The sequence below is a fragment of the Wyeomyia smithii genome, chromosome 1, assembly GCF_029784165.1.
Source record: "Wyeomyia smithii strain HCP4-BCI-WySm-NY-G18 chromosome 1, ASM2978416v1, whole genome shotgun sequence".
Taxonomy (NCBI): Eukaryota; Metazoa; Arthropoda; class Insecta; order Diptera; family Culicidae; genus Wyeomyia; species Wyeomyia smithii.
In genome coordinates, this window is record NC_073694.1 from 201,570,808 (window position 1) to 201,588,256 (window position 17,449).

Sequence of the window (17,449 nt, forward strand, 5' to 3'; positions counted from 1 at the left end):
AAAACATGACTGTATTATTCAAGTTATTTGGAGACATTAGCGATCAATTTCAGAAGATAATTTTTAACCTTTTCAAATCCCGCCTCCCACAATTGAAAAAACATCAAAGTCCCAGAGAATCGATTTAAAAAAATCGGATGGCACCAGAACTCAACGTTTCCATTTTTAACGTATCTCCCCTTGAATGATTTTTTTTTTGTAGCTATATGTAGTAATAAAGATAGAAAATTAAATTAACTGAAAACCCACCTGCTGAACTATATTTTTCGTTGTTTCTACTAACATATTTTCAGTTAATTCAATTTTCTATCTTTATCACTACATTTACTCCTTGAACAAAAAAAAAGAAAACCATTTCGTTTGTCATCATAATGTGCACCATCCGTATTTGGTATTTTGTCATTTCTGAGTATTCTCTGGAGCAGTGTGTCGAACAGTTGACATTTTTGCATGACAACGTATCGAAAAATACTGTTGCCTCTCTTGCAGACTGCGACAGCAGCGTTCAACTGTACGCTTCTCTATTTGAGAGAATCGTGTGACTTAAAGCCAACACGGACGGTTAACGATTCTCTTTTGTGCCTATCTCCAGCCGCTTCGATATCTCGACTGTCGCATTGTGCGAATGACAATAATTGGCAATCATGCGACAGTTTAGCACAGTAATAAGATGGAAAATTATTAATTACTAGGTATGTACTGCCGAAAAATATCATCAATCGTGTACACCGGAAAATTTGAATCTCAACTTCTAAACCTTTTCATTCGAAAATAGTTCGCTGTAGCGAAAGTCTCATCCAAATTTTGCATATTTAATCAAAAACAGGACAATAAAAGCATGAATCTTACAAATTCAATTAACGTTCTCGTGCCCAAATAAAAATTGACGCTAAAAAAATTGATTCCACTTCAATTCGTAATAAATGCAATAAATACTACAGACAGCTACAGTCAATAACACACGATCTATACAATGACAACAATATAAAAAGAAGTGAGCGAGAGAATTGTTGTTCATATTGAATTCGTGATAAAAAGCAAGAGATAAAGCAGATCGTATGAAACTTCGGTATCGGCTACTGTCGCGTAGTGTTTCATTCCACAGAGATAATCACAAAAATCTTGCTGCTGTCGTGTGAATACTGTAGTGTACCAGTACATTTCCCCACCCTGCTCTGTAAACCTAAAGTCGTCATCTTGGATTTCAAAATGGTATCTGGAGTCGGTTTCCGGTCGCTGGGTACCACTTCGGTTTAGGAAATATTCATATTAGATGGTATTTGGCAATTTTGGGATGTTTTTTCAGCAATCAGAGAAATCCATCTTGGCATCTGAGGTCGCACACTGTTTCCAAAGCTGCAAAAACGTGATCGAAATTATTTTGACCCAAAAAAAAATGATTTTAGAGCCACAGTGTCTTCAGCAAAGTTGTTCCAGTAATTCTTCTCCCTGTTATAGAAATTGCAGTATTCTGATTAATGCACTTAACAGTGAGAAACGAATTTCACTTTTCGCATTTTAGAATATTGTCACTGTAGGGTGTCCCAAAAAAAATCGATGTTGAAAAAGTCAAGGTGCTCAGCCCTAAACTGAAAGATAATGTTATTTATAGTATTTTTGTAGTACATTTCGAGTTTTTAATAAATCGTTCCCAGGTTGCCCAAACGTGATTTACTAAAAAATGACTTTTTTAGCTACGGAACCACTCTTTTACACTTTTGGCAATTCTGTTCGACACATTTTTCATATATTTTTTTTTTTGTAGGGTTTATTTTGAATATTTAACATGGTTTGGTTTAGCATTGCATTCAGTTATTTGACTCACAGAGCCCATCAAACATCACAAAAAAGTGAATTTTTCCCATAAATTTTTGGTAAAACCCTTTTAAAAAAATAAAGTCATGAACCGAAATTTTTACTAGAAAGCGAGACTCATGATAAAAATTTACGTAGAAAAAGATCCTGGATATCTTATCGAGGGGCTAAGATATTCCCATTTTTATATGTGATGGAAAACTAAGCAGTACAAATATTTCACTATTTTTTTTAATTTGGAAGATAACAAATAACAATGCTCAGAAAGTATATACATTTTTGGATGGCTGATAACTTAGTAGAAGGTTTAAAAATTCTGGAAAATCTACGGAAAAAATAGAACGAAAATCGAGATTTTCAGTGACTTCTCATAAAAAACTCCATGTTGCTCGTGGTATGTGAGAGATAGAAACATAATGTCTTCAACAAAGTTTCTTGGTTTAAGATAACCTAAAAGTTTGTCGAAAACATCTTGCGTCTATCTCAATCTGATTAAAAAATAAATTTTCTATCTCACTCATTGGTGAATCAATTCTACATTAAAAGATGCATTTTTTAATATCCTGAAACTTCTCCGAATATATGTTTTGGCTATAATCAAAATTTAAATCATAATAAATTAATTAGTCGCATAAAGGGCAAAATAATACAGTGCAAAGCAGATATTGAGCTTTACTGGCATTTTTATACAAATGCTTAGTTTTCCATCATGTGTAAAAATGTCAATATCTCAGCTCCCCGATAAGATAGCAAGGATCTTTTTTTATGTAAATTTTTGTCATGAATCCCGCTTTCCAGTTAAAATGTTTGATGGGCTCTGTGAGTCAAATAACTGAAAGCAATGCTGAACCAAACCATGTAAAACATTCAAAATTAACCCTACAAAAATAAAAAAATATATGGAAAAATGTGGGAGTCGGACAGAATTGCAAAGAAGTGCCAAAGAGTGGTTTCGTAGCTTCAAAAAGTCATCCTTTCATAAATCACGTTTGGGTAACCTGAAAACGATTTATTAGAAAGTCGAAATGTACTACAAAAATACTATAAATAGCATTATCTTTCAATGTTGGGCTGAGAACCTTGACTTTTTCAACATCGATTTTTTTTTTGGGACACCCTAATAGTCAGGTTTTTCTTCACGGGTGATTTATACCTCGTAAAAACATCGCATTAATTCGAAAAATTCGCGTAACGCAACCGCGGTAATTCAAAAATTCGCGTAAAAAACCATGGTAATTAAAAAATCCGCGTAAAGTAAACCGCCAAGAAAGGCTTTAGAAAAAGTTAGCACGGTATCGCGTAAAAAAATGCGTTAATTAGAAAAATCTGCGTAAAAAAACTCGTTGAAAAATCAGCTCGAAAATTCGCTTTGTTTGGCGAAGTGGTTGCACGTTTTAAAAGAAAAAACTTTGTTGAAGACATCATATGTCTATGGCGGCATCCATAAATTACGTACCACTCATAGGAGAGAAGGGGTATCCTTGAGCGTTACGATTTGTTACGTATGGGAGAGGGTAAGGTAAGATCAGCGTTACGTAACAAAGAATCTCTGGAGAGACTCTCCAAAAGCGAGCATTTTTATTAAGCAAATTCTTTTACAGCGTTAAGTAATTTTTATGGCGGGTTGGTGTTACGTTTCGTTACATTTGGGGAAAGGAAGGTCCAAAAATTCAGTTTTTTGCGTTGCGTAATTCATGGATGTCACCTGTCTACCTATTCAAATGGACTTTTTTACAATTTTCTATGGATTACTCCTAACTTCAGGTGTTTTTAATTTCACTTTCTATAGTGATTTTCTTAAATTTTTCAATGTTCTGCAATTTTGTTTGCTATAACGAAACAAACAATTTCTCTGGAAAAAAAAATTTATCTCTTATAGCTTCTGGAACAGTACCACCGTACCAGTAGTTTAATTGCCGGAAACAAGGAAGTTGTGTCAGTTTGCTTATTTTTGCTTCCCAACTGCACACACTGTCTCCCTTAATAAACTTTTTTAACATACTCAACTTAAAAAAAAATATCTTTAATTTTTCTTTGGTTAATGACGATTTCTATTTAAATAATGCCATAATTTACACTAATTACTTTTTTTTTGCTGAGTAAAGTTGTATCCCATTTTATAAAAATAACATCAAAATTTATAAATTTCCAAAAAGGCGAAATTATCAACCCATATCGGACAGAAAAAAATGCAACTAACAATGGAAACTCTGCACCGGCTCCTGCCAGCAACGCATACAATCAGCACCGCAAGACAGCCAATTTGAACTTTTAAAATAATTTTAGGAACTGAAAGTAGCTGGGACGAAAGCGTAAGAAGCGAAGAAGTATTTGGAAACAATTATAATGTATTCCGGCACGATCGGAATTTGTCTACCAGTCAAAAAAAAGTCAGGCGTTGGAGTCCTCATTGCCATTAATGTAAACTTTACTTCTGAAGAAATAATATCCGACAAATATAAAGAATTTGAACACGTATGGGCCAAAGCATTTATTGCTGGCGAAGAACATATCTTCTATTCCGTGTACTTTCCACCGGAACATGCCCCTAAACATTCGTATGAATTATTTTTCAAAACTCTAGAATTTATTATGTCTAACATGAAACCAGAAGTAAAACTGCATGTCTATGGCGACTTCAACCAACGTAATGCAGACTTTATTATAGACATTGAAAATGAATCTATCTTACTCCCAGTCGTAGGCGAAAACGAAACACTGCAGTATCTTTTTGGCAAATCCTCAGAACTCGGTCTATATCAAATCAATCATGTCAAAAACAAACAAAATGCTTATTTGGACCTATTATTCACAAACTGCACTGAAGACTTCTGTGTAGATGCATCATTGACTCCCATCTGGAAAAATGAAGCATGCCACACAGCAATTGAATATTCAATAGTAATAAATAACACTTCGTACCCTAGCGACTGCGAGTACGAGGATGTACCGGAATACCACAAAACTGACTTCGAACAAGTCAAACGTAGACTTCGCATAATAAATTGGCGTAGTATAATTTGTAAAGAAGGAAATGTCAACGAAGAAGTAACAAAATTTTATGAAATAATTAATCAAATTAATTAAAATGTAATGTACCACTAAAAAAAGAAGACGAACGAACACCAACAAATATCCAGTGTGGTTTACTCCACAATTGAAGAACCTAAAAAATAGAAGACAAAAGCACATAAAATATACAAAAAAGACAACAATAGCGAAAATCTTCAAAATTACCAAGAAATTTGCTGTCAACTTGACGCTGCCATTAAAATTGCACATGAAGAACATAATCGTAGAATCGAACATCAAATCAAGTCTTGCCCTAAGAACTTCTTTAGTTACGTAAAAACCAAACTAAAAAGTAACAACTTTCCATCACGAATGCATCTTGACAGTAATGTAGGACAAACTAGTAATGAAATATGTAGTCTTTTTGCCACTTTTTTTCAAGAAATTTACACCACATATGAAGAAACAGATCGCGACCGCGAATACTTCTCGTATTTTCCTGAATTTTCGAATTCTTTGTCTGTCAATCAAATATCTGAATTCGAAATTCAAAACGCACCTAAAAATTTAGACGCTACGAAAGGTCCTGGACCTGACAGAATAGCTCCAATTTTTCTCGAAAACTTGGCAGAAGAACTATCTACACCCTTACAACACCTTTTAAACATGTCCCTGAAGAATGGAATTTTCCCAGAACTCTGGAAAACTTCATATTTAGTGCCAATTTTCAAATCTGGCGCTAAATCTGACATTCGTAATTATCGTGGAATTGCCATTATTTCATGCATTCCAAAATTATTTGAATCAATAATTAATGAAAAAATCTTTCAACAAGTAAAACACCAAATTACAACTCAACAGCAAGGCTTTTACAAAGGCCGATCAACTACCACAAATCTTTTGGAATTCATAACTTTCACTCTGACTGTAATGGACAACGGTAACCACGTAGAAGCTCTTTATACGGACTTTAGCAAGGCATTTGACAGAATCGACATACCATTATTGCTCTTCAAGCTCGAAAAATACGGAACTGAAACAAAATTTTTGGAATGGTTGCAGTCATACTTAACAAAACGAACACAAATAGTCCGCTCTCATAATTCCTTTTCAAACCCAATAGAAGTAACTTCATGGGGTTCCTCAAGGTTCCCACCTGGGCCCTCTTCTTTTTATATTATACGTAAATGACATTTCCTTTCTTCTTAAGTCAATACATGTGCTTGTATATGCTGACGACATGAAGCTCTTTATAGAAATTACCAGTGCAGAAGACTTCGAAATATTCCAGAATGAAATTAATGTATTCTACACTTGGTGCAACAAAAACCTATTACAACTCAACATTAAAAAATGTAATTCAATAGCCTTTAGCAGAAAAACAGTAACACCACCTACAAACATTTTCTTAGGAAACCAACCAGTAGAAAAATGCAAAATCGTAAGGGACCTAGGCGTAATCTTAGACTCCAAACTTACATCCATAGAACATTATAATACAATTATCAACAAAGCAAATAGTATGCTGGGCTTTATAAAACGCTTCGGCCACAATTTTCAAGACCCATATACAATCAAACTATTATATATGACATACTTCCGACCAATTCTGGAATACTTTAGCATTGTATGGAATCCCTATATTGCCACACATGAAGAACGCATTGAATCTGTCCAAAAACAATTTCTTTTGTACGCGCTTCGTAAGCTAAATTGGACAGCATTTCCCTTACCATCATATGAAGCACGCTGCATGCTTATAGACATACAAGCACTTAAAGAACGCCGCGATCTTTCAATGCTTTATTTTATCAATGACATTATTTCTTAACGCGTGCAATCTTCTAAATTATTACCACAACTAAATTTTTATGCACCCTGTCGTCAATTAAGAAATCGTAAATTTTTTTCGGAAAATTCTCACAGAACAAACTACTCAAAAAATGGCCCAATAAATCGCATGATGCGTCACTATAATCAGCACTGCGAAAATATCGACATCACCATGGGCAGAAATCAAATAAAAAAACGACTAACTACTGGAAATAATGTATAGAATATAAGAAAACATTGTATTATTATAACTGTAGTCTACATTTGCTTGACGAAATAAATAAATAAATAAATAAAAAACAACTTTGTCAAAGGCACCATACTTCTATCTGCCAATTTAAATGAACTATAATGAATTTTCCTCTAGAAAATCATTTTTTAGTATTACTTTTCATTGTGGATTTTTAAAATTCTCTAATATTCTACAATGTTGTTTACTCAACCAAAACACACAAGTCACCAAAAAAAGTTTATTTTTATTTCTATATTTATTTTGTTATTGAAGATTTTTATTAAAATAATGCACTAAGCTAAAATCATTTTTGTTTGTATGGGACCCCTTTTCTTCCAGAGAAGGAGCGGTGTCAAACTGCATTTCTTGTCTTGAACCTTCCCCGACCCCAAAAACCTCTACATACAAAATTTCACACTGATCGGTTCAGTAATCTCCAAGTCTATAAGGATCAGACAGACAGACAAAACTCCATTTTTATATGTATAGATACTGTAGATTCTATGACTTTTTCAACACAAACATCGAAAGTACAAGATATCTAATTTACTGTTGATTACCATATTCCATTCGAGATTAATTGATCAACTTGTAACCAAATCAAGCTCATCATCAGGTGAACAATTTGAAACATACTGTAGAACAATGATGTAGAAAGTGTAGTGTTTCTCTACTGATACTGAAGCGCAGCCGTTCAGCAAACTTTATCCATTTGTTAAACATATTCAGGGATTTTCGAATAGAATCTCTGAGAGGTAGCATGGCAACACTTTAACATTGGCTGCAGTAAATTTCGACCCGTCAAAATCGCCATGGAAATAAATTTCACGTGTTGTAATTTGTTGCATTCGCGAAACGGGGAATCCTTCGGGCGCACGCCATTATTGCCATTTCCAGCGATTGTTCGCCTTCTCCGCGATTCCCGCACCGCTCATCCAACGCAGTTAATTTATTCACGTCAAACGGAACGGCATTCCTTGAATTTCCCGTAAGCTTACTGCTTGTCAGGATCTTCCCCCCTCTCATTGCGTTTGCGATTTTTTAAGCTACGAACATACACGAACACACAAACGGAGACACCTTAACACGTACGCACATTATATTCACGGGTCGTTAATTTCGGCCGTCCAATAATGGCGGCACCTTTGCGGCCTTGGCTGAATTGTTCATCATTTTAATGGCCACATTACGGGATGCCCGGCGTGACGACGACGGTGACGACACTGACGAGGCAAGCCTAACTGCGCTCTCGGTGGGAGAAAGGATAATGTAATTCTTGACTTCCGGCCTGGGTCCTGTTTATGTCGCGCGTCGTGTGAACGACGCGAACGAGAAGCTCAAGGCGGATGAATGAAATTTCGTCTCTCCTATAATGGCGTACTCCAATGATAATAGAGGCTGTAATTTCGCACCGGAAATAATTGCGTGAATACAACCAGTAGAAAACCCATTTCCGGCTTTCGCATCTGTAGTGATTGATAGGGGATGCTGGAATGTGATTTCATGAGAAAGCTTCGCTAATATAAGTATTTTTCCTTAATTTTTTTTTACAGGTGTGCAGTAAAGTGTTCGGAAATGCATCTGCTCTGGCTAAGCATAAGCTGACGCACAGCGATGAGCGGAAATACGTATGCGGAATGTGCTCAAAAGCGTTTAAAAGACAGGACCATCTGTAAGTATGCCCACTTCTCTGGTGCGAACCACGTAAAGCAATTTCCAATTCGGTCCAGCCAGTGGCCACCCGCTGCAGCCGACCAGGGCTAACACCTTTGATTAATTGGAATTTTTGTCATTCCCTGTAGCAATGGCCACATGCTGACACACCGGAACAAGAAACCGTACGAGTGCAAAGCCGAGGGATGTGGCAAGTCCTACTGCGATGCCCGTTCGTTACGGAGGCACACCGAGAATCACCACAGTGCCGTCGGTATGGCATCGGGACCGTCGACGCCCCTGACTGTGGCGGCTGCAAGTCCGACGGGTGGAGCGACACTGCAATCGGTCGTTGCAACGATGACGATGACTACGACCACTACGACAACAACGGCAGCCATGACCACTGGGCCTCTTAGCGGGCTCAGCCTTTCACCGGCAACCGCCAGCGGTAAGATAGAATTCCACCTAAACATATGCGTTACCCTAAAATTGCATCAATCCTTTTCTACGAATCAAACTCGTACAACCCGTTCTGCAACCCGACAACATATTACGTGTCATATTGCACCGTATTTTTTTCTCTCTTCTACTACTAACAACATCCTGGCACGGCTGATACTTTTTCACTCCAATCAACTCCGTCCGCACGGGACAAAAGCATTAAGAAAAGCTTTTCACATGTACCTTCTGCGAATCCTAACCTCCAACAATTCCAATAAACTGTCGAAAGCAATCACATTTTTCTTCGTCTCAAAGCGATGTGCTCCGGAGAGGTAGTTTTTCGCATATTTTGCCACTTCATCTGCACACTCGCTGCTCGCTGACGGCCGGGCATATTCCGTCACGTCGACAAACTTTGTCGCCTCCGACAAAAGGACAGAAAATTCCTTACCACCCCTCCCCCCTTCAGCTTCTGCTACTGCTGCCGCTTTATTTGCTCAACTTCACCGCACCGCATCGCACCGTATGTATGGATTATTCATGCTACCTTCATCCATCATGCAGGGAAGAAATATTCCTCTTGTTATCACCGTTGAGCTTTCCGTTTTTCTCTCGTAGTCAGGTTTGTTGGTTAGTTAGTTCGATCGTCAATGGCGTCAATGCCGCCGGTGTGTACAGCTTGAGGTGTGCAACCTCCTCGTTTCCCCTCCCCTCCCAAACTATACTGACGATGTTGGAGTGACATTTTTCCATTTCTTGCCAATTTTCTTTCTTTTTTTTTGTACTTTGACCCTATTTCACAATTGACTGGTCTGTTAGAAACTAGCTCCTCTTGTGCGAGAAGTGATGGAATGATGAAGGGCACAATTTACAGAAGTTTGCCGGTGTGGAATTATGACGAACCGTTTGATGCGGGGAAGTGGGGAATTAGATTGCTCAATTTGTGCTGTGGCTTTGGGGAATCCTCGTATGTTGTTGCCTCGATTTTGTTGCGAAGTTTCCAGTCAACTTTGATCGTTCGTTAATGCCGAACATAATTTTCTGAGTTTCTGATTTCTAATAAAATGTTTCACTGCAAGTTGCAATGGTTGTTATCGTTTATTGCATACCTATTTAAAAACTTTCCAGAACATGTTTATGTTTTGCCTTTCTCCTAGAAAGGTATAGCAATCACTGGAAAAACCAAAGGTATAAAAGTGGTCCCAATGGCCGAATGTCATATACCACTCGACCCCTTTCGACGAACTGAGCATTTTTTGTATGTATGTATGTATGTGTGTATGTGTGTATGTGTGTATGTGTGTATGTGTGTATGTGTGTATGTGTGTGTGTATGTGCAACTTTTTTTTCTCACTCACTTTTCTCAGAGATGGCTGGACCGATTTTCTTAAAAATAATTGCAAATGAAAGGTCTAGTTACGCCATAGGTTGCTATTGAATTTCATCGTAATCGGATTTTTAGTTTAGAGGTTATGTATCAAAATGTAAAAATCACGAAACATCAATATCTCAGAAACCACACAACCGATTTCAATCAAACTGATTTCAAATGATCGGGCTGTCTCCAGAACCCTTAACTTTTAAATTTCGTTATGATTGAACATATGGTTCAAATGTTATGTAAAGAAAAGTTATACTAAGATTGTGTAAACTCACTCATTTTTCTCAAAGACACACAGAATTAGTGTCAAATGAAAGGTCTAGTTGCCCTATAGGTTGCTATTGAATTTCATTGCAATCGGATTGTAACTTTGTACGTTGTTCATAAAAATGTGAAACCACATAATGAAAGTAAACATATTGACTTCCTCCTAACGATCACTGGCTAAATAAAAGGTAGAAAAGTGATCCAGATGGCCGAATGTCATATGCTACTCGACTCAGTTCGACGAATCGAGCATTTTCTGCAAGTATGCATGTATAGGTGTATATGTGTGTGTGAGTGTAGGTGTGTACGTGTGTATGTGCACCTTTTCTCGCACTCACTTCTCTCAGAGATGGTCTGACCGATTCTTTTTATCATGGTGTCAAATGAAGGGTCTATTTGCCGCTTAGGTTGCTATTGAATTTCATTGTGATCAAACTTTTAGTTTTGGCGCTGCGTCAGAATGTGAAAAACGCTCTTATATCTCAGGAGCTATAAACATAGTTGAATTCAAATTAATGGGCTTTTTAATCCTTAAACAATGAATTTCATAATGTTTAAACATGTGGTTTGAAAGTTATAGAAAGAAACGTAACCCGGAGACTGTTTAAAACTATAGCTACGATCAAAATATGTGGCCTCAACATCATTTTAATTTGATATTGCACTATTTCAATGTTTGCGGCCTTGCTCGGGATTGAAGTTGAAATTAAAAGTCATTTCTATCATTTCACTTTTTGCCTTTTTCCTAGAAAGGTATAGCAATCACTGCAAAAACTAAAGGTATAGAAGTGCTCAAAAGGGCCGAATGTCGTATACCACTCGACCTAGTTCGACGAGCTGAGCATTTTCTGCATGTGTATGTGTTGGTGTGTGTGTGTAACGCTCACCCAATCTCACTCGATTTTCTCAGAGATGGCTGAACCGATTTCAATGAAACTAATTGCAAATGAAAGGTCTAGTTGGCCTATAAGATCCTATTGAATTTTATTGTAATCTGATTTCTAGTTGAGAGGTTATGTATCAAAATGTTAAAATCACGAAACATCAATATCTCAGAAACTACACGACCTATTTGAACAAAATTGGTTTCAAATAAACGGGCTCTCTAAAAAATTCTTAACTTTTGAATTTTATGAAGATTGAACATTGAACATTGGTTCAGAAGTCATGGAAAGAAACGTGTTCTGGATACTATTTAATCTCACTCATGTTTCTCAGAGATGGCTGGACCGATTCTCATAAAAGTGTCACATGGAAGGTCTCGTTGCCCCATAGACCCTAATGATTTTTTTTTGCAAAGGGATCTTTGTTATGTTTGAAAATGTGAAATCCAGCTATAAAAAGTAATATATTCCGAAGACTACCTGGACTCACTCACTTTTCTCAGAGATGGTTGACCCGATTTCCACAGAATTAGTATCACATGAAAAATCTAGCTGCCTCAAAACACCCTATTGAATTTTGCTGTAATCGGACTGCAACTTCGTCTGTAATGTATCGAAATGTGAAAATTACGAAACTTCATTATCTTAGAAACTACACAACCGATTTGAACAATATTGATATCAGATGAACGGGCTAGTTAAGGGTTAACTGATGAGTTATGATTGAACACGTGGTTTCAAAGTTTGGCTGTCCTGTACGTTACCTGTTCATTTGATTGTAATCAAACTTAAGTAACCGGTATTGTTTAATTTGTAAAACAACGTAAGTCTATTATCTCAAGTATTACACGACTTATTTGAACATAACTAGTGTCATACAAACGAGTCATCTCTCAAACTTACAAATAACAAACTTCATAACAATTTGAAATGCTGTTCAAAAGTTTTGGAAAGAAAAGAAATTCGAAGACTATTCGATACTATACCTACTTTGATCACTATATATGGCCTCAATATGATTTAAATGGGGCATCGTACTATTTGAACGTTTCCGGTATCGCTCGTGATTAAATTGTTCGAAATTGAGAGTCATTTCTTTTATTTCGCTATTTGTTAAGCACTAACATTATGCAAATTTCTTATTTTATACTTTAATTACAACATCAATATTTTAGAACTCAAAGAGTGAATATACCTTTATTGGATTTATGCATTCATGTAAATCTATTTTTACAAATAATAAGTTTGAATGAGAAAGGCTGAGTCTGACCGCTAGGTGGATTAATTTAGGTTTTTTTTTCGTAATGTCACAGATTCGATCTATGTAAAAAAAATATTTTTTTGGAAAACTTCATAGGAAAAGTTCACCTTAATTTAGTTATGTTATTTAGTTAACAGATAATATGTTGAACTCAAGGACCTCATTTGAAGAACAACCAAAATTAGACGCTTAAATTAACCAAAATTTTGAAAACTTGTCAACACGAGACGCTAACAGAACGGTCTCCCCTCCAGCATGTTCCTGATCCAAAGAGAAGCATCTACGTTGAACAGTAAATGTGATTTATTTGCGGAGCATTTCGCTAGCGTTTTCAATAGTTGTTACGCAACAGATGATGATATTACTGTCGCTCTGCTGCCCGTACCAGCGACTTGTTCATTACAGATACCTTCAGAGTTACGATCGAGGATGTTGTGAAAGCTATGAGTAATCTGTAACAAAAATTGTCGATTTTTCATGGGTTTACTTTTAAACGCACTGACGAAATTACCCATCATAGTATCATAGTAACCCATGAGTCAGCAGAAAAAAATTGACTCGAACACCAACCAACCAACCGTAGCGGTAGTGATGGACGTCGGATGGCAACGACTGGCAGGGCACTTCGTATTTTACTTCCCCCAAGGGAACCCAAGTAACACACAAAATATGTTAGAAAAGAATTTATAATGACACTGCACAGAAAACAACTTAAAATACATCATTTGCGAGAAGTTGTTTTTCACCAGTGATGCAATCACATTTCGAAAACAAGCTCGTTTTTTCCTGGTTTTGGAGATGTTTTTCAAAAGCATGGGTTAAACGAACAATAACTATTACATGAATGGCACTTGTTTTCAAGTTGTCTTCCAGATGTTTACACTATTAGAAAAACTGTGAATAAAACGCCGGGTCAGCCGCGCCTGTTCAATATTACACGCCTAATAATGATACTACGTACCTACAAACCTCTTATGATTGATCTTAGTATTCCGCAGCCAACGCAAAATTACTTGATCAAATTGTTATTAAAATATGCGAAAACAATTTTGAAATTCAAGCTACAGAAACAATCCATTTTCCAAGGTTGTACATTGCTTTTTATAATCAATTTAAAATGAATTGGAAGTGCCATTGACGAGACGATTGTCGATCTTGTTGCACTGCGCATAACAACACATTTGCGCATGCGCTGGGTAAATGTTGTCATAGCAACGCATTTGCACATGCGCTTTGTTGTGGCGGATTCTGACCCACGAATGCGCGAGTTGCTTTATTCCACTTGATCAGTGTAGATCTACCCAAGAAAAAAGAAACGACATTGCGATTTACTACGCATGTAAGAAAGAGATGCCAGATAGTTGTTTACGAACTAAGCCCATGCGGTGGTGGGCTAAATTGACTCTTCGCAATTAAATAAATCAGCGAACATTCTGTAACGCATAATCTTTTTTTCACTGATCGACAAATAGTAAACGGTATCCAATGAATGGCGCATGATTCTTTCAGAAGTAAAACACGATGTTTCACCATGAAATTTGACGCGCACGTAGAACTTTGTATTACAAGCATCGAAACGTAGATCTAATATTGTTTCTCACTTTTCGGTGATTATTCGAAACGCCATAATCACTATTTTTTTATTGTTCCCAAAATAAATCAGCGCCGTTCTACAATATTTTTATTTTGAAATTTTCTGTTTACGGCAACGATGTTTTGATTAGTTAGCAATTACAACTTGAAAATAACCTGTTTTGAACGTTTTCTTACCGTATTGGTACTCGAGATGTATTTTGCAGCTTCAGTCTAACAAGTTGGCTTGCTTTTTTGAAGTTATATAATACTCCATATAACACCAGTACTTGTTATAGTAGCCTTCAATTTTTGCGCTTTTCTGGTGATAGAGATGTCATGGAAAAGGTAATGTCAACTGAAATCTATAACTAAAGGTTGTATTAGAGGAGTGATGTCTTCTATAACAACGTGTGTTACTTGGAGTGAGCTCCGAAGTAAAGTTCATTTAACACACCAGGTTTCTCTGAGAAGGTGCTGCTGTGGTTGACAATCAGCGAGAAAGGGATGTCAAAGCCGCTCTTCTTTCGCTCCGGACTGACCATGATCGGGAGCCTACACGCATGTTTTCGCCCACCATGGCGATTGTTCCTGCTATTTGTCGGGCGTAGATTTTTTTGCAAGTAATCTTATATAACTACGTTCCATTGGAATTTATCATTCCCAATTATCTGCTTTAGTTTTTTTCTATTAACATCCGGAAAAAAACATTTTCAATGCAAACATTACTGCTGAATGCAATTCAAAAATCAAATATTTATCATACATTCCATTGGTACCCTATTGTCGATACTCTGACAATTTTTCGAAGAATTTTGTTGAGGTATCAATGGGTCATGCCTCCAACCATTTTAACTATGCTTTTGTCATCGAGAAACCTGTCCTATTCCTTACTCGGTCGGCTAGCTCTCCCACGCGGTTGTGATGTCGGGTTCGATTCCCGGTCAGGTCGAGGATCTTTTCGAGCTGGAGAATTTCTCGACTCAGCACTGGGGCACGAATGCAAAAATGCAAGTATAGTAACAAACAACCTTATGTAGTTTTACGTTAAGTTTGCGGCCGGGGTTTGCATTTAATTACTCTGAAATTTTTGATATTTAGGGCAAATGAGAAGTTCAAGTGCTATCGAATTTTAATTAGCAATGATATATGAGCAATATATATGATTTCAATGAACAGGAAAGATACAGACATTATGCTATGCAAACGAAAAGTCAGAATTCAATTGACGAATTCAATTTAATTTTACTGCATTGAAATAACAATTCACATTCAATTCAAACGCGAAATAAAATCAATCTTCGATTATTTATTTGTTTTGTCCTCAAAAGGACAATTGTTGTTCGATTCAATGTTTTCCCCGCGGAGAGAAATTAGTTTTTACCTCGAAAAATGACCTACATAAGCACTGATGAAGATTGTATGTCGCAATCGAAATACGTCTACACTGGGGTCGCTTTTTACGCGGTTGGTTAAACCGCATTTAAAAGATTAGATTAGATATATTCATACTAAACTTATTTGATACCGCGTACAAACCAACTTCCGAATCGAGTAAAAACAATCCGCGCTATTGTAGAAATATCCCGTTCAAAAAACGCATTAAAACCACCCGCGTAAAAAGCGACCCCAGTGTATGTATGGACTAATAATATTTTCAATATTTACTTCTCAAATTTCTAGTAGAGTTTAATGAAAACTTATAATTCTATCTCCTGATTCCATATATCATTCTGCTAAGACGCTCAGTAAAATATTTTCAAATTTGACAATGCCATCTAGGTTTTTAAAGATAAAAAAGAGCATTGTCGGTATCCACAAATCTATTTCCTTTCATAAAAATTGTTTGAAATATCATGTCACTCCCACGAGTCATAGAGTAAAAGTTAAAAGTCCTATAGTCCCCTCCATTGTGAAACATATGAAAAGGGAATGTTTGAAAAGTAGCATCCAGTTTTTTTACAGTAAACTTAGCTCTACAACATTGGAATGTTATTCACTTCCTTTAAAAACTGGCCAAAGAATTTCCTTTTGAATTTCAAAATTTTCTAACCAAAATTAAAATAACCGAAAGATGTGAAGGGGAACGTAAACGTAGATTGGGATTGAAAAAGTTAAATCAGCTGCTTCTACGAAATAACAGTAGTAGAAAAGCAGCCAAAGTACACATCATTGACGACTTTGTTGTCAATAGGTCTTCGTACGAGTTTTCACAACACCAGCAAAATCTTCTGAATGTGGGTTTAAACTTCGCAATTTCTACACGACCCAATATTGAACAATCGATCATTGATATCGAATCTTGGATGAACAGTTGTAAACTATCCAAAGAACAAACTGGTGAAGTAGGCCAATTTTTTTCAGAAATAACTAAGACGCTTCCTAGTCAGTCAAAATTCGTCTGATATAAAGACAGTTGAGGAATTACGTAAAAAACAGGTTTTCTATTTGAAAGCAGATACTGGGAGCATAACCGTCATCATGGACAAGTCTGACTATGATGAACAAATGACCCAAAAAATTGATGAAGGTCCATATTGGCAACTGGGACTTAAACCTCTTGCTGATATGGCAAAACGTGTCGAAAATACAATCAAAGAATACAAACCCGCTTTGTGTAATGATTTACAAAATATTCGTGCTTCAAATCCAGTCCTTCCAAGAATTCACAAGGACTTCCAAAATTCACAAACCTGAAAATGAAATGAGAGAAATTATCTCAGCAGTCGGCGCTCCCAAAGAAAAATTTGCTAAATGGCTAGTGAAAGAATTTGATTTCATTTTCTTTCCCAATATTCTGATAATACTTGGAGTAAGAAAGTTGACAGTTTATTGAAGCTTTGCATGAAAGAAAACCATTTCACATTTCGTGGTAAATTTTAGAAACAGACTAAAGGGGCACGAATGGGTAATCCGCTATCACCTTTTCTATATGAGCTCTTCATGCCAAATGTTGGACACCAACGGACAAGGACCAACTGTTGAGCTCTCACATAGCCAACAATTAAACAAGTTTCAACAGTCAGAGTGTGCATGCAGATTTAAATATCATTTCAATTCTAGCGCAAGAAGAGAAAATAATAAATCTGCGATCA

The 17,449-nt window shown here is 36.5% G+C and overlaps 1 protein-coding gene across 4 annotated transcripts in view; it reads left to right on the plus strand.

Moving 5' to 3' along the window:
• LOC129718794 (uncharacterized) overlaps positions 1–17,449 on the plus strand; it is a 346,046-nt gene that overhangs the window by 285,329 nt on the left and 43,268 nt on the right. For all 4 annotated transcript variants that reach the window (XM_055669874.1, XM_055669875.1, XM_055669878.1 and 1 more), the window contains exons 6-7: positions 8,446–8,564; positions 8,695–8,996. In XM_055669874.1, the coding sequence (XP_055525849.1) occupies positions 8,446–8,564; positions 8,695–8,996 (421 nt within the window). The remainder of the gene's footprint in view (positions 1–8,445; positions 8,565–8,694; positions 8,997–17,449) is intronic.